Genomic DNA, 22,639 nt, shown 5'->3' on the forward strand with positions numbered 1-22,639 from the left:
GGAAAGTACCGAAAATCCAGCACAAAACTCTGAAGAAGAGAGCAAGCATTCAACATATGTCAGCCTTGGCCCAATGTCCGCGTGCCAAGTGTCATTTTTATCAACCAATAATTCAAGTAAATTATAATGGCTATTTCGATAAACGGCTATTTTAGCCGAAAATACTTTTAAAATACTTTTAAATTATGAATATAATTGAATAAATACAAAATGGATGGAGTATGTGGGAGATAGATAGTGTGGTGGGGTTTAGTGAATAGTAAAAGTAAAGTGGTGATGAGTTTTTTTTAGTTCATTGGTGGGATGAATTTGTTTTAGAAAAAATTGTTTGTGAGGAAAGTGATGTGGAGGAGTAAGAAAGTGGTATAGAGATAGTGGTGAGAATTTTTTTTCTCCATTGGTGAGAGTGGTCTTACACTCTACTTATTACATTTTTGCTATCATTTGGCCCACCTTAACTTAGCCACTTACAAATAATTACAATACTTTAATATTGTTTTTCATCCACTCACATTATTGGACAATTTTTAGCCTTTTATTTTCCCATTTGATACCCCATCATCAAATATTCACCAAATTCCTTAATTACCGTGTAAATAATAAGCGTAAAGATCATTTAGGAACGAGGTAGTACAATAATAATTCTTATACGTTGTACTCCAATAAATTAAAAAAAATCTTGAGATATTATTATTCGATTAGGGTGGTTAGCACGGATATTAAATCAGTTAAGTATATACCAATTGACTGTTGGTTTAGTGGTGATTGAGGCTGAACTTGGTAGGGAGAACCCGCGTTCGATCCCCCGCAACAACAATTGGGAGGGGAATGGAACATATCCACTCAAAACTCGCCCCGAATTCGAATTAGCCTTAAGGGGGAACCGGATGGTACACCAAAAAATCAGTTAAGTATATAACCGCACCAATTCCCCCACCCTTAAACCCTTTCTACCCCCTCCCTCCAAAAAAAACCCTCACCTATCTCTCTCTTCGCCACCTCCAATGGCGATCGAGAAAAAATCGAAATCAGGTGGATTTAAATTCTGCAATTTTCGCCCTAAAGTTTTCAAAGCAATCAAAAGGAAGGGTTACAAAGTACGAACTCCTATTCAGCGCAAAACTATGCCTCGCCATGGCTCGTACTGGTTCTGGTAAAACGGCGGCATTTCTTATCCCTATGTTGGAGAAATTGAAGCAGCATGTTCCTCAGCACGGTGTTAGGGCTTTGATTTTGTCTCCTACTAGGGATTTGGCTCTTCAGACTATGAAACTTTGCAAGGAGTTGGGCCATTACACAGGTTGTTTTTTCTATCATTTTGATTTTTTCTGTTTTGAATAATCAATGTTTGATTTTTGGCAATTTTAGTTGATTGCATTTTTAGTATGCTCGGTAGTTTGAATAAAAGAGGTGGAACTTTGATTATTGATTTCTCCAGGTAGAACTTTGATTATTGATTTCTGGGGGTTAAGCTTTGATTATTAATTTATGGAGGGTGAACATTGATTATTAATTTCTGTAGGTCGAACTTTAGTTATTGATTTCTGGAGGTCGAACTTTAGTTATTGATTTCAGGAGGTCGAACTTTGTTGATTTCTCTAATTTTGATTATAGATTTTTCATGGGGAAACTCTGATTTTAAAGCTCTAGAGGTTAAATTTTGATTATTGATTTCTCAAGTGAAAACTTTATTAAGCTCGACGTTGAACTTTGATTACTGATTTCTTGAGGTAGAATCTTTAACTATTAAGCTTTCAGGGTCGAATTTTAATTACTTATTTCTTGAGGTGGAAACTTTAATTATTAATCTCTAGGGTAGAACTTTGATTATTAAGCTCTAATGGTCAAATTTTGATTATTGATTTCTTGAGGTGAAAACTTTGCCTATTAATATCCTGAAGTCGAGCTGCTTGATCCATATTGATGAATAGGTTACGAAAATCTACTAAAGTAGAGTTGAATGTGAAGCTAACAATGTAGTTCTCATAATAATGTGGGTGGCTTACAATATGAAATGAAGTGAGTAGTTCATTCTTTTTGTGACAAAGTGAGACCTTCAAAAGTAAAATTCTGCAATTGTTGGTGGATGTTCTTTAACTTAAAGCTAAGGTATCTAAACAGATGAAGTATGTATATTCGTATTTTATAAGAGGAAGGGTGGGGTGTTTGGTGTTAAAAGAAAGCATGTTTGTTATAGTTTGAAGGATTAAAATGAATTGTGTAATTAGAGAGATTTTAGCATTTTAAGCATATTTCTAAAAAATTGTTGTGTTAATTTTTATGCAGATCTCCGTATGAGTCTTCTCGTGGGTGGGGATTCAATGGAAAATCAATTTGAAGAATTGGCTCAAAATCCTGACATCATTATTGCCACACCGGATAGGCTGATGCATCATTTATCCGAGGTAGATGACACGACACTTCGAACAGTGGAATATGTAGTCTTTGATGAAGCCGATACTTTATTTGATTCGGGTTTTGCTGAGCAGTTGCATAAAATTCTAACACAATTGAGTGAGAATCGTCAAACTTTGCTTTTCACTGCAACAATGCCAAGTGCTTTAGCAGAGTTTGCTAAGGCTAGTCTACGAGATCCTCATCTTGTACGCCTAGACGTGGATAAGAAAATCAGTTCAGACTGTTACAGGAAAGGGATGATTGACTTCCGACTAAGATTGATGACTGGATCCTGCACAGTGAAACCGTTAACTAGCCTCGGTGGTGATCCGAGAATTACCCCTCCGATGCTTAAGTCAAATTATGCTGATAGTTCTGTAATAAATGCTTATAAGAATGATTGGGGTGGAATTGCGTACCTTTGGCATTGATGGGGGTCCGTATATATAGACGGGTTACTTGTACGGAGGATCCGGGTTATTACCCGTTGGGTCCGGGTCCTCTCTTTCGGGTCTGACTGATGGTTGACTGATGGTTGATGTCAGAGAGATGCCGGCTGGGATTGTAAACCCAAGGTACCGACTGCACCCTTGGTGCTTCTTATGAATATATGCGTATGTTTACAGCTGTTATGGGTTGTCCTACCGGCATGCCGGTAGGGCTTCCCGTACAACTGTAAATGTGTCTTCTTCACTTTGAACCAGGAAGAGAAACAAGCAGCATTAGTGTATTTGATTAGGGAAGTAATCAATCCTAATGAGCAAACATTAATCTTTGTTTCTACCAAACAGCATACAGAGTTTCTCAAAGTGTTGCTTTCATTAGAGGGTATTGAGTCTGATGTTTGCTATGGTTATATGGACATAGAAGCTCACAAAATCAGCATTTCAAAGTTCAGATCAGGAGAAACTAAGATGCTAATTGTTACAGATATGGCTTTTAGAGGTATGGATATTCCTTTGCTTGATAATGTAATTAATTGGGATTTTCCTTCAAATCCGAAAATGTTTGTGCGCCGTGTTGGAAGAGTAGCTAGGAATGGTCGAACTGGTACAGCGTACTCTTTTGTGACACCTGATGACCTGCCGTATGTTTTGGATGTTCATCTCTTTTTGTCACAACCCATCTGGCCCGCCCCATCGGAGGAGGAGGATATAGATAAAATCGAACAAGATATGGCCAACGGTGTGACTGTATATAGGCGGTTTCCTCAGACTGATATAGATCTTCTTCAAGATAAAGTTCGGGATGATATTTACTCATCTGCAGATTTATATGCTTTGCAGAAGTCTTGTATTAATGCATTTCTTGAGTATGAAAGGTCGAAACCTGCACCGTCATTGGCATCAATTCAGAGGGCAAAAGAGTTATCCTGTGAAGGTTTGCATCCTATGTGTATGGCAAGGCAATGAGCCTGAAATCTTTCAGGTCGGTATAGATTCACCATTCTTTTAAACCTACCATTCCTACCAATGATGTCTTGCCTAGTGGTTAAGACTTTTAAACATACCAATGATGTCTTGGCCTAGTGGTTAAGACTGAGGGTCTGATTTCGAACATTGAATTGTTCAGTAGTCAGGGCGGATATTGTCTTGTTTTATCATTCACATTTTTTTATTTCTGATATTTATAGATATGTTATAAATATTTTACAAAATAGTTAATACGTATTACTCCTTTTGTTTTATAACGTTTATCACTTTACTTTTGACAAGTATTCACCAAATCTAAATTGACTTTCATTTGTGTTCTATTCTTGATATGCATTTTCATAATATCAATTGTCAATCGAAACAGATAAAATGTATATTGTTTATAAAATGTATATTGTTTAAATTTATGGATGATAATTGTAATTCAAATTCGGCCCTCGGCGGAATCAATTTCTAGCTTCGTCCCTGTAGCCCCGAGTTTTGAATTAATTTACCAATACCCATCGTGTTTTTATACGGAGTAACACATAAGATATCTCTAAAACAAAAAATACACCAAATATAGTGATGTCATCACCCCATTGTCAACCAATTAATGGCTAATTAATCCACCAACCCCTAATTAACCACTAAAAAAACCCACCCTTTAACAAACCTAATTAACCCATCCATTAACCCACTAACCCACCAATTTCTTTTTCTTTTCTCTATCCCCTTCCTTCTTCCATTAACCCATCACCGTCCTGCAACCACAACAACCACCACCCTGCAACCACCACCTTCATTGTCGATGTACCACCAGAGGCGTCCTCTCAGCCTCCCCTCTCTCTTTCCACGTCTCTTTCTCCCCTTTTCGCCGACCATTGACACCGAGCAACCCTCTTATCCTCCCTCCTCCTTCGTGGCTCTGCTCTCCCTTCTACACCTTGCTTCTCCTTTATCTTCCTCCTTTTGAAATCAACCAACAATACTAAGAAATTATTGTTAAATTCACTCATTAAAAGAAAAAAAAGGTGATGAATTAGACAAACAATCACTCAGCTAAAACCACCACAACAAGCAAGAATTTGAACATCTATCAACATATTAGTATATCAAATATTTTGGCCAAATTAGCATATCAAACATATAAAATATGTAATACATAGTATGACGAAAATTGCATCCCCTGAATTAGATGAGTAGATTTATAATTATGAAGTAACTTTTGGGAACGAAATATTCCTGTGAAATATATTACTCTCTCCATTCCTTTTTTATCTTCCTGTTTCTATAAATGTCGTTCCTATTTGATCTTCCTGTTTCTATTTTTGGACATTACTTTTTACCATAAATTTCCCCACCATCTCTTATTTAATTCATTTATATTTCCCCATTCACCCACTCAACCCCACTTTTATGATATTTTATTACTTTAATAAAAATATCTTCTCTCTCCTTCATTTCTTTATTACTTTTCTTTATTTATTTATTATTTTCTCTTACACTCAATCATTACTCTTACACCCAATCATTACAAGATTCCATTTTCTTATCTTCCACCCCAAACACCAAATAGGAAGATCATTTAAGAATGGAGGGAGTATTAAAAACATAATCAAATAATTTTAGAACATCCGTGCATGCACGAGACCTAATCTAGTTAATTTACATATACATGTTAACATGAAGTCTAAAACAACTACTCCGTAAATCTTTATGCTATATTTTATTTCCTATGGACTATCGGAATAAAATAACAATTAATACATTAGGAAAACTATGAATTAAACAAGATATCATAAGTCTCATGAGTTTAACGAATGGTAAGATGATCAAATTGAAAAAATTACGTGTCATGATAAATGATAGTGTACTGGTGTAGTTGATGACTTAATGAATCTTCTCATTGTTATGGACTACACACATTTTGGTCAAATATTAAGCTGAAAAAGAATCTAGAATTTTAATTATTTGAAGTAGTAACCGGGGGTCCGGGGTATCTCCCGGATCACACACTAATTATGTTGCTAATTGCGGTGCAATTTCAATTATAGAAGCCTTTAGTTAGTGGAGTGTTGCATATAGTTCGAATTTTTTTAGTCATTTCAATTCACTTATAAATTTATATTGATGCACAATTTGACAATAATATGACTTTCATTACATATGCAGTTTAAGAATAAAATTGGTTAACCAACAACATGTAAACTATTTTTTTGAGTAATTTTGCATTATTCGTGTAATTTTTTTATACCTACTTTATTTATGATTTGTAAGAAATTTTTTAAGTTACAATTGTATATTGAGTTACAAAGTCGAAATACATTTTGGAGGAAAAAAACACATTTGATTGCTAAAAAGAGCAACATTATTTTTTTCCTATTATTTTCTCTGTTATTTTCATGATTTTGTGTTTGATGTAAATACATTTCAAGAAAAGATAAATGATTTAATTGGTTAACGAATAAAAATTAAGAAATTGTTTGTTACCATAAATTATTATTCAAATACTACATAAATTTGTGCATTAAAGGTTTTTGCATTCATAAGTACAAATTTTGTCTTTTTTAATTGTTTCAAAGTTATAAGTTGTGTCATTAATTGGAGTGATGGTTAAAACTTTGCACTAACATATACACAGTAAGAGGTAATGGGTTCAAAAATTGATAACAACTATTTTTTATGAGGACACAATAAACGATGTGTGCGCATGACATGACTGTTTACGCCATATCACTTACCAAGTCATTACGACACATGAAGAGATGTCATGATAGAATGCCTTAGAGTTTTAATATATACTTAGATGTAATGATATAAGTGTATGACATAACTCAATGTGGACTTTTATCGATTATTAATCTCTTGTTTGGAAATTAATATAATTTCACAATGAAAATACCACTCTTGTCCACAATACACAGAATAACTCATTATTTAGAGGATGTTTGGAAAACGTTGTAGCAAATTTTTGGGTCAAACTTTAAAATTTTGACCTTGAACTTTCACTAATTATACAGAGCCATATGAGTCTTTCTAGGTTTTTTATGCTTTCTAGGTTTTTTATGCTTTAAATCATGTTTGGTTAACTGTAAAAAAGTCAAATGAACAATCTCTAAGGGAAAAAGGAAATTGAAATAGTTATTGGCACGGGAAAATCCCTCAATTTACAAATTAATCCTTATAACAATTAAGTAACATATAAAAAGTTATGAAGTCTAAGATTAGTATACATCCATGTTTCCGCTTTGAGTGGATGTAACGGGCCAAAGAAAAGTTATACCATGTCGGGCTCATGTTGATCTTCAATAAATGAGGCATCGCCGTATACATAAACACTAGTTGGTTAAAGTATAAGCAGACCGCCCCATCATGCTCGTCGGTGTGCCTTTCATGCCGTGCCTGACTTGCAACGGGTCAACCATATTACGCTAAACCGGCCCGCCCGACCCCGACCCACGCCCAAGCTCTTGCAGTCCGCGAAACAAACGACTGCTTATAACCGCACCAGTTCTCCCACCCTAAAACCCCTTCTCAGTTTCTCCCCTTCCCTCCTAAAACCCTTGACCTTTCTCTCTCTTCGCCACCCTCCAATGGCGAACAACCGCACCGGAGGTTTCCTACTAAGCTCTCAATCGGAGCTAATACACAAAGAGAAGAAGGAGAAGAAATCGAAATCAGGTGGATTTAAATCCTACAATATTCGCCTTAATGTTTTCAAAGCAATCAAAAGGAAGGGTTACAAAGTACCAACCCCAATTCAGCGCAAAACTATGCCTGTCATTCTCGCTGGCGCCAATGTCGTCGCCGTGGCTCGTACTGGTTCTGGGAAAACGACGGCGTTTCTTATCCCTATGTGGAGAAATTGAAGCAGCATGTTCCTCAGCACGGTGTTAGGGCTTTGATTTTGTCTCCTACTAGGGATTTGGCTCTTCAGACTATGAAACTTTGCAAGAAGTTGGGCCATTACACAGGTTGTTTTTTCTATCCTTTTGATTTATTCTGCTTTGTATAATTAATGTGTGATTTTTGGCCATTTTAGTTGAGTGCATTTTTAGTGTAGGGATGAGGTGGAATTTTGATTATTGATTTCTGGAGGTTAAGCTTTGATTATTAAATTTTTTATTTCTGGAGGCCGAACGTTATTGATTTCTGAAGGTCGAACTTTGGTTATTGATTTCTGGAGGTCGAACTTTGGTTATTGATTTCAGGAGGTCTAACTTTGTTGGTTTTTCTGAGGTGGAAAATTTGATTATTAGAGAGGTCGAATTTTGATTATAGATTTCTCATGGGGAAACTTTGATTTTAAAGTTCTAGAGGTTAAATTTTGATTATTGATTTCTCATGTGGAAACTTTGATTATTGATTTCTTGAGGTCGAACTTTGATTATTGATTTCAGGAGGTCTAACTTTGATTATTGATTTCTGGAGGTCGAACTTTGATTATTGATTTCTGGAGGTTGAACTTTGGTTATTGATTTCAGGAGGTCTAACTTTGTTGGTTTTTCTGAGGTGGAAATTTTGATTATTAGAGAGGTCGAATTTTGATTATAGATTTCTCATGGGGAAACTTTGATTTTAAAGTTCTAGAGGTTAAATTTTGATTATTGATTTCTCATGTGGAAACTTAGATTATTGATTTCTTGAGGTCGAACTTTGATTATTGATTTCTTGAGGTGGAATCTTTAAAGTATTAAGCTTTGAGGGTCGAATTTTAATTACATATTTCTTTAGGTGGAAACTTTAATTATTAATATTAAGCTCTAGGGTTGAACTTTGATTATTAAGCTCTAATGCTCAAACTTTGATTATTGATTTCATGAGGTGAAAACTTTGCTTATTAATCCTAGAGGTCGAACTTTGATTAGAGGTGGAGACTTTTATTATTTTATTTCTTGAAGTTGAGCTGCTTGATCCAATGATCCATATTGATGAATAGGTTATGAAAATCTATTGAAGTGGTGTTGAATGTGAAGCTAACAATGTAGTTCTTATAATAATGTGGGTGGCTTATAATATGAAATGGAGTGAGTATTTCATTCTTTTTTTGAAAAAGTGAGACCTTCAAAAGTAAAATTAAGCTAAGGTATCTAAACAGATGAAGTATGTATTTGTATTCCTATTTTATCAGAGGTAAGGGAGGGGGGTTGGTGTAAAAGAAAGCATGTTTGTTATAGTCTGAAGGATTGAAATGAATTGTGTAATTAGAGAGATTTTAGCATTTTAAGCATATTTCTAAATAATTATTGTGTTAACTTTTATGCAGATCTTCGTATCAGTCTTCTAGTTGGTGGGGATTCAATGGAAAACCAATTCGAAAAATTAGCTCAAAATCCTGACATCATTATCGCCACACCGGATAAGCTGATGCATCATTTGTCCAAGGTAGATGACATGAAACTTCGAACAGTGGAATATGTAGTCTTTGATGAAGCGGATACTTTATTTGATTCGGGTTTTACTGAGCAGTTGCATAAAATTCTAACACAGTTGAATGAGAGTCGTCAAACTTTGCTTTTCACTGCAACAATGCCAAGTGCTTTAACAGAGTTTGCTAAGGCTAGTCTACGAGATCCTCATCTTGTACGCCTAGACGTGGATAAGAAAATCAGTTCAGACTGTAAATGTGTTTTCTTCACGTTGAACCAGGAAGAAAAACAAGCAGCATTACTGTATTTGATTAGGGAAGTAATCAGTCCTAATCAGAAAACCTTAATCTTTGTTTCCACTAAACACCATGCAGAGTTTCTCAGAGTGTTGCTTTCATTGGAGGGTATTGAGTCTAGTGTTTGCTATGGTGATATGGACCGAGAAACTCACGAAATTAGCATCTCAAAGTTCAGATCAGGAGAAATAAAGACACTAATTGTTACAGATGTGGCTTTTAGAGGTATGGATATTCCTTTGCTTGATAATGTAATTAATTGGGATTTTCCTTCAAATCCGAAAATGTTTGTGCACCGTGTTGGAAGAGTAGCTAGCAGGGGCGGCGGAGAAGGGGTGCGAGTGGGGCGATCGCACAGGGCCCCCCGATAAAAAGGGCCCCCTAAATTAAGTATATATAGTATTAAGGTGCATATAACAAACAGAAGTTAACTTGACTTAGTGGTAGGTGCTGAATGATACCACGCAAATGGTCGGGGTTCGATTCCCTCTTAAGCATGTTTGGGCGTGCTTTTTTGAAATAAAAGCAGTCAATTAGTCAATTGAGCCCATTAATACTTTGTCCTTCTCTTTTCTCTTTAATTTTGGGGTTTTTTTCCCTTAATGTTTCCTCCTGTTTTGTTTCTTTTTCCTATATTTTTATATCCATCCTAATTTCTAGAATTCAATACTTCATAACAATGTATAAATTTTATTTTTGAGGGATAACATTATATATGAATTCACTGTCTCGTAGTAAATAATGCAAATATTTTATTCTTTTTAAGTTCTTTTTTTAAAATAATAATTTTTATTTTTCAATTGATTGATCTTTTTCCCTAGTGCTACGTACTAATACAATCAAAGAAATTGTTCCCGTATTATTTTGAACTAAATATTATTAACGTATGTTGAATCGTGAAAAGGGGCCCAATTTTATAAAACCGCACAGGGCCCCCAATTTCTTTGCCACGCCCCTGGTAGCTAGGAATGGTCGGACTGGTACAGCCTACTCTTTTGTCACCCCTAAAGATCTGCCTTATGTTTTGGATCTTCATCTCTTTTTGTCAAAACCCATTTGGCCCGCCCCGTCCAAGGAGGAGGAGGTTATAAATGATATGGCCAACGGTGTGACTGTTTATGGGCGGTTTCCTCAGACTGTTATAGATCTTGTTCAAGATAAAGTTCGGGTTAATATTGATTCATCTGCAGATTTATATGATCTGCAGAAGTCTTGTATTAATGCATTTCGTGAGTATGAATGGTCGAATCCTGCACCGTCGTTGGCATTAATTCGGAGGGCAGAAGAGTTATCCGGTGAAGGTTTGCATCCTATGTTCAATGGTGTGTTGCAACGCAATGAGCTGGGTTGTTTAGCATGGTAAAAAAACAAATTTTTTTTTTTTTAGGTGGTAAAATACAAGTTTAAGTTTTTTAGATGGTAATTTTTTTTTTTTCGGTTTTTTGTAGGTGGTAATTTTTTTTCCTAAAAATAAATCTTTTGCTCACGCAGTACATATGGACCACCAAGTGGTTAAGCCCTAATTAAGGCCTAAACAAGCCTTTTTGTGCCTTTGTGGTAGGGTCATTGCCTAGAAACACAGAGTAAGACATGGAATGCTGGTTCACGCATCATCCAATTGGGGTGAAAGCAAACAAAAGGTCTTGCACGTACAAGGTGTACAATAAATTTATTGTACACCAAGATAACTTTTACCCATTTTTTTGTAACTTTAACCTAGTTTTAATTAACTTTTATATTAGTAAAAAAAAGTTGATAGAAATGATTAAATGATTAATTTTATACATTACTAGTGGTTTTGAAGAAATATGTTTTTACTGAAATGAAAAAATTTATCACTAAAAATAGATAACTTTTACACATATAAGCTAAACTTTTAAACATTTTGAGTTAACTTTTACTTCGGTGTAAATAACACACCCTTTGTAAATAAGAATTTGTGGAAACCAACTATTTATTCCAGGAATTTCTGAACCAACAGTTTCTTATACAATCATATGAGAACTGTGAGATTGTCGATAACATTTTAGAGAAATGAAATTTTGAGTAAAAGAATGTGTTATAACCAATCACGTGTCGCGAAAGATTGAGAGCAAACCCTTTAAATATAATGCAGAACAAACATTAAAATACCAACAATAAAGAGAGACAAGTGTTTATGAGGAACCTAAAATAATGTTGTATTATAATGTTCCTACAAAATAACACAATAACCCTCTTTTATGATTCCTTTTACCAATTGTTTCCCCACTTTATTTTCTAGTTAAGCCTGAACCTTCCTTTTTTATGCTAAACTCAGAACCCCTTGTGTACCCCTCATTACATTACTTGTCCCACCATAATCTATGTGATTTCCTAATTACATATCCTTAATAAACAAATTAATTAAGCAAACAATAACTTGCATCTAATACTGTTGTACGCCCAAACAATATTGCTTCCATATATGTTGACTTGCTTCATAATGATTCCCAACTAGCTAGCTCTTTGTCCACCGCAAAGCTATGTGTGATGCAACCAACCTTCGATTTATTGCTTGCTTCTTTTGACATATAAACGGACTTAACTTCGTTTCTCGTATTGTCGTCTGTTTAATTGAGTTGCGTTTAATTTTTATCAGAATGATATAGTTATAAAACAATAAGCTTTGAAGGCCACGATCTGAACCCGACAACTTTTACCAATAGACCCAACCTGTCGTGGGTCAACCCATAATCCATCCGGTGACCTAATTTCACACCTAGACCCGCAACCAGTTCTTGCATACCAAACACTAACAAGTCGTGACCAAAGATGCTCCAATTGAGAACATAACAGGTGAGCCAAAAACAAAAATAATGGTACAGTCATACAACGATACGATCCCAGAACCAACTAATACACCATACGAACTCTCTTCACATTTCCAAAAACTCATTAATTCGATATATGTACGTATTATGTGACAAACAAAATCCAAGAATTGAGAACAAAACACAATCGCTTCACACAAATTCTACAAACTGACATAATTAAGAATTATACTCCGTACAAATTAACTTGATTCGAACGTGGAATTTCATTACATTCAAACTCGACATAACAATATAACATAGCCAAAAAAAAAAAAACAATTAATTACCGACTAACAAACCAAATTATGTGTTTGAAATTGAACCAACTTTCTTAACGGTTGTGTAGTGGAGTATATTCATTCCGATGGCGGCAACTCAAAACGACATAATGGGCAAAATCGATTGGTTAACAACCACTCGTCGGCGCAATTTGGGTGAAAATAATGGCCGCACGGAAGAATCTTAAGATCGTCACCTTTCTCCCAACCTTCTAAACAAACTGAACAACGATCATCGTGTTTCACCAACTTCTCATCGGCCTTCTTTATTTCCAGATTTTCGACCGTTGTTCGATCTGCAGGTTCAAAACCGAGTACGTTTTCGACGACGGGGAAATCTTCATTAGTGCCCGCGTTATTATTAGCCCATGAGTTAAACCTTTCCACTGCCCTATCGTTAAAGTCCGACATCCACGTGTCTCCTCTTTGCGCCGCCGGCAAGGGGTAGCCGTAAAGTAGCTGCGGGGATTGCACACATGAGTACGACGACATCATGATCATCTCCGGCGGCGGCGGGATGGTTGTGAACTGCGATGGTGGCATGGTTGTGAACTGCGACGGTGGCATGGTTGTAAACTGCGACGGTGGCATGGTTGTGAACTGCGACGACGGTTGATATGCGAATGGAGGAAGGGTTGTGAACGGTAGCGGTTGATACGTGACTGGGAAGGGAGGCATAGTCGCGAACTGATAGCCGTAAGGGAAAGACATGATTATTACGACTGAAAGTATACGGAGTTTAAAGGCTCTTTGTATTTGCAGTACTTGTTTTGTATGGAATATTGAATAGATTAAACCTATATTTATACGACGTAATTAACACTCATCCGGATTGTATTCGGTTTTAATTTTTTTTGGTATATTTTTATTTCCTAAATTAATTAGTACTCCTTTTTCCTAGTGATTTAGGGACTTTCCTTTTTGTTACTTTCTCCTGAATTTGTTTTCTTGGGTGTCAAGAGAGGACAGAATCCCCGATAAAAAATAAACCAACATACAAAGTGAGGTGTAATTTTTTTTATTTTTTTATTTTTGAGGGAAAGAGGGAGCTAGTATATTAAGTACTGGACAAATTGTCCATCAAAATATAAGGAGCTACATCATAGGGATAAATGAATTTTCCATACACAAATTCTTATTTACAATGGGTGTACAATAAATATTGTACACCAAAGTAAAAGTTAACTCAAAATGCTTAAAAGTTAAGCTTATATATGTAAAAGTTATGTATTTTTTAGTGATAATTTTTTTAATTTTAGTAAAACTTATTTCTTTAAAATGACAAATAATGTATAAAATTAATCATTTAACCCTTTAAAATGTTTATTTATCAACTTTTTTTATTACTAATATAAAAGTTAATCAAAACTAGGTTAAAGTTACAAAAAAATTGAGTAAAAGTTATCTTGGTTTACAATAAATTTATTGTACACCTAGTGCGCACAAGACCTTTTGCTTTCCATATTTGTTCTACTTCAAATGGTACTAGCTTCGCAAGGTGATGAGCTATACTATTCCCATCCCTTTTAACATGCGACCAAACGACAAAATTGTAATTCAAACACATAGCAAAAATATCACTTAAAACAAAATCAAGATCAGTAAGGTAAGTGGCTCCCTTTGAGAGGCGATTTATCAACATTTGACAGTCAGACTCCATTATGGCGTTCTCCACTCCGTACTTCCTACCAAGTCTCGTAGCCTGTAATACCCCGAAATTTTAAACTTGATTTATTAAAATCAAAAATATTTATTAACTTGATTTCGTTTTAAATAATTACGAATAATCGAATTTCATTAATTTAAACATTTTTACGATTTATTTTAAACGATAAATTTATAAACGAAAATTTATTTATTTTTCGTTAACGATATTTTTGTTAAGAATTATTTTAAGTAAACATTTCTATAGTTTCTAAAAATAGCAACAAATTCCAGAATTTTGGCCTAATCTTGTGGAATGACCAAAATACCCTCATGAACAAATTTTCATTTCTTTCTCCTGTTTTTCACGTGAACCAGAGGAAGAAATCATTTTCTTCCTTCCTTCTTCCTTTCCCTCAATCTGGTCTACATTCAATTGGGAAGTTCAAAATGAACTCTTCCTGTTCTTCCAGTACAAATCCAACGACCAGGAAACCAATTCCTCAACCAAAAATCAAAAAATCAAAGAAAAACCAAACTCACTTCAACTCCTCTTTGTTTCCTGTGAAGTCGAACCACCACAACAAACACCACTGCAACCACCGGCCACCACTACTGCCACCTCCGTCCAACATCATACAACCACCCCAACCACCGTCGCTCCCCAGAACCACCGCACGCACCACCGCCTTCCTTCTCCCTCCTCTCGTCACCCTCCCCTGCTCTCCCCTGCTTCCTCCTCCTTCGCCCCACCGCACCAACACCACACCACGCACCACCACCTCCAGCCACCTTCATCCTCTCGCCGACCACCCTCCGCCTCTAGAACTCCGGCGAACCGCCCTCTCCCTTCCCAAAAACCGATCGAAAAACCCACCAAAACTCCCCTGCTTGCTCGCCCCTCTCGTGCCCTTTCTCTGTCTCCCTCGCCGTTCTGCTACCACCAAGAAACCACCACCATCGCCGCCTCACCTCCGGCGCCGCGCCAAACCACCGAGCCACCCAGCCACCTCCCTTCCTCCCTCCTCTATTTCCCCTTATCTTCGTGTTCTCCCCTCCCCTGTTTCGTGTCCTGCTCCCAGAAAACCAAAAACCAATTTTTGGTTTTGGTTATATTATCCTTAAAAAAAACCACAAAATTAAATTGGGCCACACTCATTTGGGCTTTTGGGTAAGAAACCAACATGTTATTTCAGATTGTTCCAATGTATTAGTTCTCATGTTTTAATGAATTTTTATGATATATATATTTACTAATAAATTGTTTAATATTTTTCAGGTTTAATTATCGAATTTAATAAAATAAATTTCTAGCTTTACTTAACAAAAATCGAATTTGTATACTATTTTCATGTAAATCGATTTATATAAATATAATTTGATTAAAATTTCGTTTAATTCTATTTTCATTAAATTATGAAATTATATTTATAAATAAAACCATTATTTATAAAAATTATTATTTAAAAGATGTTTATTTTAAATTATTTATCGATTTAGTACTAATTCAATGATTTAATATTTTGAAAGAAATTGGAATCGGAGCTCAGGACGAACGAACCAAGGAAAATCCTTAGCAGAATCGCGGAACTGAGGTAACGGCTATTGCTAGTACCCACAATCCCCTTATAAATATGATTTGTGAAATTATGACGTTATGATTGAATTTATGAATTTAATGTTTTGATGTGTTTTATGGATTGTGGGAATTAATTATGATTGGTTTGAATTATTCTTTATAATATGATTTGATTGAGTTTTCTCACAAAATGATATTTATGTGATGCCATGAAAGAAATGATATTTTATTGATCCCTGGATCAAAATGATGTTTTATGAGTTAAATGAGTTATGTTATTTCAACTGAAATACAAGCCAAGGCTTAGTAAAAATACATAAAACATGATAAATGAAAGTGAAAGACCTGGTTTGTCTGGCGGTATATAAACTACCATCTTCCTATTTATCGGTCATGCATGCACCACGGACACCTGTCCACCAATGGATTACGAGCCCAGGCTCCCATGGTTTATGAGCCCATGCTCAGGGCCCAGGCCCATGTTGTAACACCCCGACAATTCTCCCTTTTCTAAAGTACTCTTTTAATATAAAACATAGAGAATTATCAAGGCATTATCGCCCGTGTGAAAACGTAACGGCTTATTCAGAATTTTGCAGCGAAAAACATAAAACTAACTTTAGGTTTATAAATAATCGATTACAGGTTTAGTCCCAAAAATCAACCAACGAAAATAAGGAAATATAAATAGCACGACAAGTTTAAAGTCCAAATAAACAAACCCAAGTCAACTTAGCAAATCAAAACTAAATACAAGCTCTCTATTCCCGATCCCAATGATGCAACATCTTCAAACCTGCAGATGGACAATGTTTATTGATCCTTAGAGACTGCTCACCAAAGATTGGGTCATCACAGGATCAATAAGGCATAGCCATGATCAACATGCACAAGCAAAAGCACGTAATCAGCAAAGCTGAGTACTACATACTAAAACAATAATAATCCTAACATGATACTATTAACGAACAACCCTAACATGATACTAATGAACATAAACAAGGGCAGACAAAACATGATAATTTGACGACCATACTTGACTAGACTAGGCTAGACTTACAACAATAATATTATTTTAGTTAAAATGGACAATGGACCGAGTTGACCGTCCGACAGCCTTCACTAAGGAAGACGAGGTACGGGCGCGACTCCGTAACCTCAGAGACCTGCGATATCGAGGAACATTTGAATAAAAATAGGACACGGTGATCAATCCGGTCCGAGATAAAGGCCATGGGCTACCACCATGAACCCCAACTCCTGTTTGTCCGTCACTTTAGACGTGCACAGTCTAAAGCTATTGTTACTCAGTTTCACTTTACATGATTTACAAATTGAGACTCTGTTATGACTCAACAATCACATAAGGCATATAATCCACATTCGTTCACAACTGTTTTTATCTTGGAATTAAGTACGTGATCATAAAGGCATCAATCAAGACTCATTCCAATTTACCCAACCTTTCCTTTAACCATGATCAACCCTGTATATGGGTATAAAGTTTCAACTTACTAAACAAGGTCCTCGGCCCTCATAAAGTAGTGAAAAGCTAAAAAGGGAACAACAATCAACTGATCTGAATCAACATATACAAAGTAATCTAGTGTTCCCAATCAAACATGTTTGCATCAATCATCCATACTAACATGTTATAATTCTCTTAATGCAATATAGGTTCAATACGTCCATCCAACAGTATTAAACATGCAATTTCAACCTGACTAAGTTCGTCGATAATATCAACATCACCAAGTTCAACAATGATATCAACATAGCCAAGTTCAACAAAAAATTCAACATGGTTTCAACAATTAGCACACATTCCAAGCACACAGGTATGTACGTACCTTGTGTAAACAAACTGATAGGCCACTTTAACACTTTCAAAAGTCGCCTAAAGAGAATTCTCCGCCTAAAACAACCAACAAATAATCCCAATCAATCCCTAATAGTTGACAACCATAAGAAAGCATTCTAAATGCATCCTAAACATATTTAGAACCTTCCCCAATATCAAAACTTGAACATTTGATTTCCTAGCATCATAATTATCGAATTCGATGTTTGAAATTCGTTAAAACTTTTTGCAAATATCATACTTAAATTTCAGCAATATAAATTCGTTTCAAACTACTCCAAAATATATCCAACATACTTAAAATCATAAAAATAATAACTTTCATAATTTATAATCATCCTACTATGATTTTAAAACTATTAAAACCTTAAAATTCATGCTTTAATAATTAAAAATCATTATTTCAATGCAATTACATAATCTGAAAATTAACTTTATTATTTAAACATAATGTATAATCTGAAAATATAATTTAATCATAATAACTTATAATTCACATTCAATAAACATGAATTAAATCACTAAACTAATTAAAACCCTAACTTATATATTAATCAACCAAAACTGAAAATAATTAATTTATAACATCAACACCAAATCTGAAAATTATAATTTATCTATAAAGATTAATAATTTAATTCAAGAAACATAAATTCAAATTAATAAACTTAATTAAAACATTTAAATAACTTAGGGTTTAAGAAATAACCAAATGGAGAGAGAACAAGAAGCTGTCGGCGGACAAGGTGGTGCGGCGGCGTGAAGGTGGTCGCGGCTGTGCAGCGGTGAAGGTAGTCACCCTGTGGTGGATGTGCGAGCAAAGGGAACCACGAGTGTGGAGGGTGCTTGCACGAAGGAGAAGGGAGAGAGAAGGGTGGCCGACGGCTGGTGGCACGACAACAGGAGGTCGGGCAGCAGGCAGGAGGTCGACGCAGTGGCTGGTGGCGACGAGGTGGTTGCTGGGGCAATAAATAGAAACAGCCAAGTGAAGAGATTAAAAAAGAACGAGAGAAGAAGAAGAAGAACGAAGAGAGGAGGAGTTACCAGCGGTGCGACTCGCCGGTGGCTGGTGGCCGGAAGTCGGTGCGGCGGCTGGGCATCAGCTACGAACGTGGAGGATGGGTTTTGCTGTTTATTCTCTTTTGGGTTTTCACGTGAAATTCAAAGGGGTTTTGGCTTGATTTTGTTTTTACGTGAAATAGGAAGAGAAGATAGGACGGAAGGAGTTTTGGGCTTATTATGATGGGCTTCACCAGATTGGGCTAGCATTAAGATTGAGTTGTTTGAATTCAAAAAAAATGGTTAGGATTGTTTTTCAAAGTTCAATCGAACGTGTTTTCGTAATTCGAATTCTTTTCAACGTAAAATTCTAAAATTATTTTCGATTTCATAAATTCTTAAAATATTTAAAATGAATTTGAATAAATAAATATACATTAAGTATGTATATTTTTACTAAAATTCACCAATACAATTTAAATATCGTTAATTATACGTAAAACTATATTAATAAACTTTATAAATATACGGGGGATTACACATGTTACGATGATGAGCACAGGCTCTTATGGGCCCAGGCCCAGTGGAGATTTCGTTCACGGTTCGTACTTGCCGACAACTAGCATGTTAATTAAAAGGTTTTTATGAATGAATTAATTATGATGTTTTATTAAATGTTTTAATTATTCTATTCTCCCTGTGTTATTAAATAAAATAAATTGAAATGAATTTACGTTGCTAGGGTAGTCGTTACTAAGTCTTCGGCTCACCGTTTTGTTTTCTGTTTTAGGTACTGCGGGGAACGATGGAAACGAGTAGTGGCGAGGAATTTCACTATAGTATTAATCACCTAGTTTATGCTTAACGTTTTAATAGTTTGATTAAAGACTTTTAGTAAGTTATGTACTTTTATTTTGGGAATATAAAGGATTGTTATATTAATTTGGAGTTTTAATAGCTTATGTTATGAAAGTTTCCTTGTAATTTCCAAGAGGGAATTACGGCGTGTAATGTCCCGACCGAATTAGGTTAATTCCGCTGCTAAGTATGCTTTAATACTTGAATTAGAGGTCGGGGCGTTACATAGCCGTTGTGAGGGCTTTTGCTTCTGCTATCTCAGGTGGCCAGAAGGCCCTGATCCTCCTCGTTGCAGCGAATAAAACTCGGCCTTCATGATCACTTGCTACAACTCCCAAACCCACCCATCCTTCATCCTTCAAGGAAGCATCACAATTTATTTTAGTGGTACCTGCAGGTGGTGCTTTGCATATTTTTGGGCTTGCTGGCTGCTTGACTCTAATGGCATTATAAATACGCAATGCATACATGCCATATTCCTCTGTTAATCCGTGCACTCTTTCAACTAGTACTGAGTTGGGTGTAACTTTATTTTCAAAAACCTTCAAATTTCTTTCGGCCCAAATACACCAAGCTAAGAACATACCTCTTTGTTTCATCTTTGACTCCAGCTTTTTCCAACTAACAACCAGGTCACACACTGAGCTCATCTCCTTCCACTTTGTCATCTCAACGCACCCAACCATCTCCCACAAAGATACTCGTACACAATAGAACAAAGCGTGGCCCGATGATTCATCCTCCTGTCCGCACCAGGGGCACGTAGAGTTGCGGTGTTGAAACAATGAGCTTCGTATGAATGCCCTTTTCGTTAGTGTTGAAGATCTTGTTTGCTTGAATGAGCTGTGTCCGAATTTACCTGCACAATAACAATGTTACTAGCCTCAGGGGTGTTTCCGAGGAAATCCCCTCCGATGCCTAAGTAAGAACAATGCTCGGATTCTAGAGAGAGTTTTCTAGAGAGTAGTTTTAAGGCAATAAATTGGACGTACCTTGAGGTGTGAGCTTTGAAGGCCTATTTATAGTGCTTGTGTAATAAATGCCCATAGGTCATTTATTGCAATTGGGCCTTGGGCCTTTGTTGGTGGCTGACAAGCCATGTAGGTTAGAATGAGATTGATGTTGTTGTATTGAGCCATTGGGCTTTGGACTTAGCGGCCCAATTGGCGTCCAATTGGGAGCCCAAACACGTAGCATCGTCAATCATGTGTCTCGTCTTCAATAGCTCGCGGGTGGGCAAGGTACCTGTACAGAGCGTCCGAGAAAATGTCTCACCTTCGGACTTGCATCAACACTCCATATATCAACCCATGCTTGGTGGAAGTCGATCATCAAGGTTACACCCTTTGCCTAGCAAATATGAGGTTTTAACCGAATAATTGTCGTCCTTCGAATACGCCCACGTGAGTTCATCACGTAGCCCTTTTGGGAATTAAGGGGGATAGCAAGAATACACCTAGCATCCCTCTCATTAAAACGCTCCTCTATAAGTTCTGCCCGCCACACTCCATGCTCGTCCAGTCAATCAGTTGGCTAACACTTGTTAAGTAATCAACCACATTGCTCAGCCCATCCAAACATACAAACTATCAAGCCCAACTACAAGAAGGTGGTTATTGGGTTAAGTGGCATGGGCTAAGTTTTTGTTAAATAAGTAAAGGTTCGAGACTCAATCACGAGCAAACACTAAATTGTGTACGTGACTTAGTCTCGAAGGGACAATTTGTAAGCACGGGAAATTTATTTATGTGCCACGTCAGATATTATTTGGGTCAAAAGTCAAAATATTGACTCAATAATTATTTGACGATCAATTAAAATTAATTAATTTGGGTAGCTAAATAGTTTGGCCCATTTTAGTTATTTTTAATCAAACCCGTTTGTTATAATGATTAAAACCTAATAAAATGGGTCAAACTATTATGAATGGGTCATGACTACCAAGTCCAAAAAAAGTCCAGTATACATCAAAACCCTAAAAGTTCTCTCCATCCTATAAATAAAGCTTTAAACTTCATTTGGAAGGGGGGAGGAGAAATAGACGGCAAAATCTAAAACTCTCAAATCTCTCCCTGCCAGTCAAGTCACAACTCTCTCCCTAAAAGAAGAACATCAAACATTCAAATCAACCTGCAGTTCCATTTTAGAAGATCAACCTTGGACGAGATCAAGCTCGAATGCCCTTATTCAAAAGATCAAAACCCGTTCGTGAGCACATCAAATCAACCCGGTGGAAGAAGAACAACAAGCATACAACTGACATGGCGTTCTATTCTACATCAACATCCTTGAACGAGATCAAGCCCAAAGGCCCTCATTCAAGTACAAAACAAATCAGTCCGTGTACCAAGTCAAATTCAAAGTGGAGATCGAATCAGAGGAGAAAATATTAGAGATTGTACCCAAATACAGAAAAATCAATAAAATATATTTTGTTCACGTTATTCTGAGTTTATTATTTTGCAGACTTGAAATTTTGTGTTTACAAATGGATAAAAATTTGCATTAACATATGAGAAGTCATGAGTTTGATAATGGATATCAACATTTTTTATGAGGATCCAAAAAAAAGTTGTATCAATTTTTTTTGGGATCAAACTTGAATTTTTTTGATTATGAACTCTCACTAATTAATTGGTAGTATATAGATATTGTTAGATATTTGCACTTTAAGTCATGTTTGGGTAACCGTGAAAAACTCAAATGAATAATCTCTAAGGGACAACGGTAATTGAAATAGTTATTGGCACGGGCAATCCCTCACTTTAAAACTGAATCCTTCAAATTTAAGAATTAATCCTTATTACAATTGGATAAAAAAAAAGTTATGAAGTTTAAGATTAGAATACGCCTGTGTGGCCGTGTATCCGACCTGAGTGGATGCAACGGGCAAGAAAAAAGTTGTACCATGCCGGGCTCAGGTTGACATTAATAAAATAATGGGCATCGACGTGTACATAAACACTAGTGGTTAAGTATAAGTAGGTCGTCCCATCTTGCTCCTATCAAATTTCTAAGACGACATCCACGTATGCGGTACGTCTATAGCTCATCGGTATGCCTCTCGTGCCATGCCTAACTTAAAACAGGTCAGCCGTATTAGACTCAA

General features: G+C 36.1%; 3 protein-coding genes and 1 pseudogene across 3 annotated transcripts; 3 read left to right on the forward strand and 1 right to left on the reverse strand.

The window, feature by feature from the left end:
* Positions 1-943: 943 nt before the first annotated feature.
* Positions 944-4,171, forward strand: LOC130468103 (putative DEAD-box ATP-dependent RNA helicase 29; annotated as a pseudogene).
* A 2,988-nt stretch (positions 4,172-7,159) lies between these two features.
* Positions 7,160-10,139, forward strand: LOC110782037 (putative DEAD-box ATP-dependent RNA helicase 29). Its single transcript, XM_056837797.1, is given in 3 exon segments — positions 7,160-7,667; positions 7,670-7,786; positions 9,079-10,139. Coding segments are annotated over 3 exon segments (1,149 nt in total). The 5' UTR covers positions 7,160-7,405; the 3' UTR covers positions 9,849-10,139.
* Positions 10,140-10,235: 96 nt separating this feature from the next.
* LOC130468102 (DEAD-box ATP-dependent RNA helicase 29-like) lies at positions 10,236-11,238 on the forward strand. Its single transcript, XM_056837798.1, has one exon. The coding sequence runs from the start codon at positions 10,364-10,366 to the stop codon at positions 10,838-10,840; it is 477 nt and encodes a 158-aa protein (XP_056693776.1). The 5' UTR covers positions 10,236-10,363; the 3' UTR covers positions 10,841-11,238.
* Positions 11,239-12,667: 1,429 nt separating this feature from the next.
* On the reverse strand, positions 12,668-13,267 carry LOC110782191 (uncharacterized). Its single transcript, XM_021986318.2, has one exon. The coding sequence runs from the start codon at positions 13,265-13,267 to the stop codon at positions 12,668-12,670; it is 600 nt and encodes a 199-aa protein (XP_021842010.2).
* Positions 13,268-22,639: the final 9,372 nt, after the last annotated feature.

Source organism: Spinacia oleracea, chromosome 2, assembly GCF_020520425.1.
Source record: "Spinacia oleracea cultivar Varoflay chromosome 2, BTI_SOV_V1, whole genome shotgun sequence".
NCBI lineage: Eukaryota > Viridiplantae > Streptophyta > Magnoliopsida > Caryophyllales > Amaranthaceae > Spinacia > Spinacia oleracea.

Excerpts from the sequence above, each read along its gene's own strand:
- LOC110782191 (XM_021986318.2), bottom strand. The coding sequence starts at position 13,267 with ATGCCTCCCTTCCCAGTCACGTATCAACCGCTACCGTTCACAACCCTT.
- LOC130468102 (XM_056837798.1), top strand. The coding sequence starts at position 10,364 with ATGTTGAATCGTGAAAAGGGGCCCAATTTTATAAAACCGCACAGGGCC.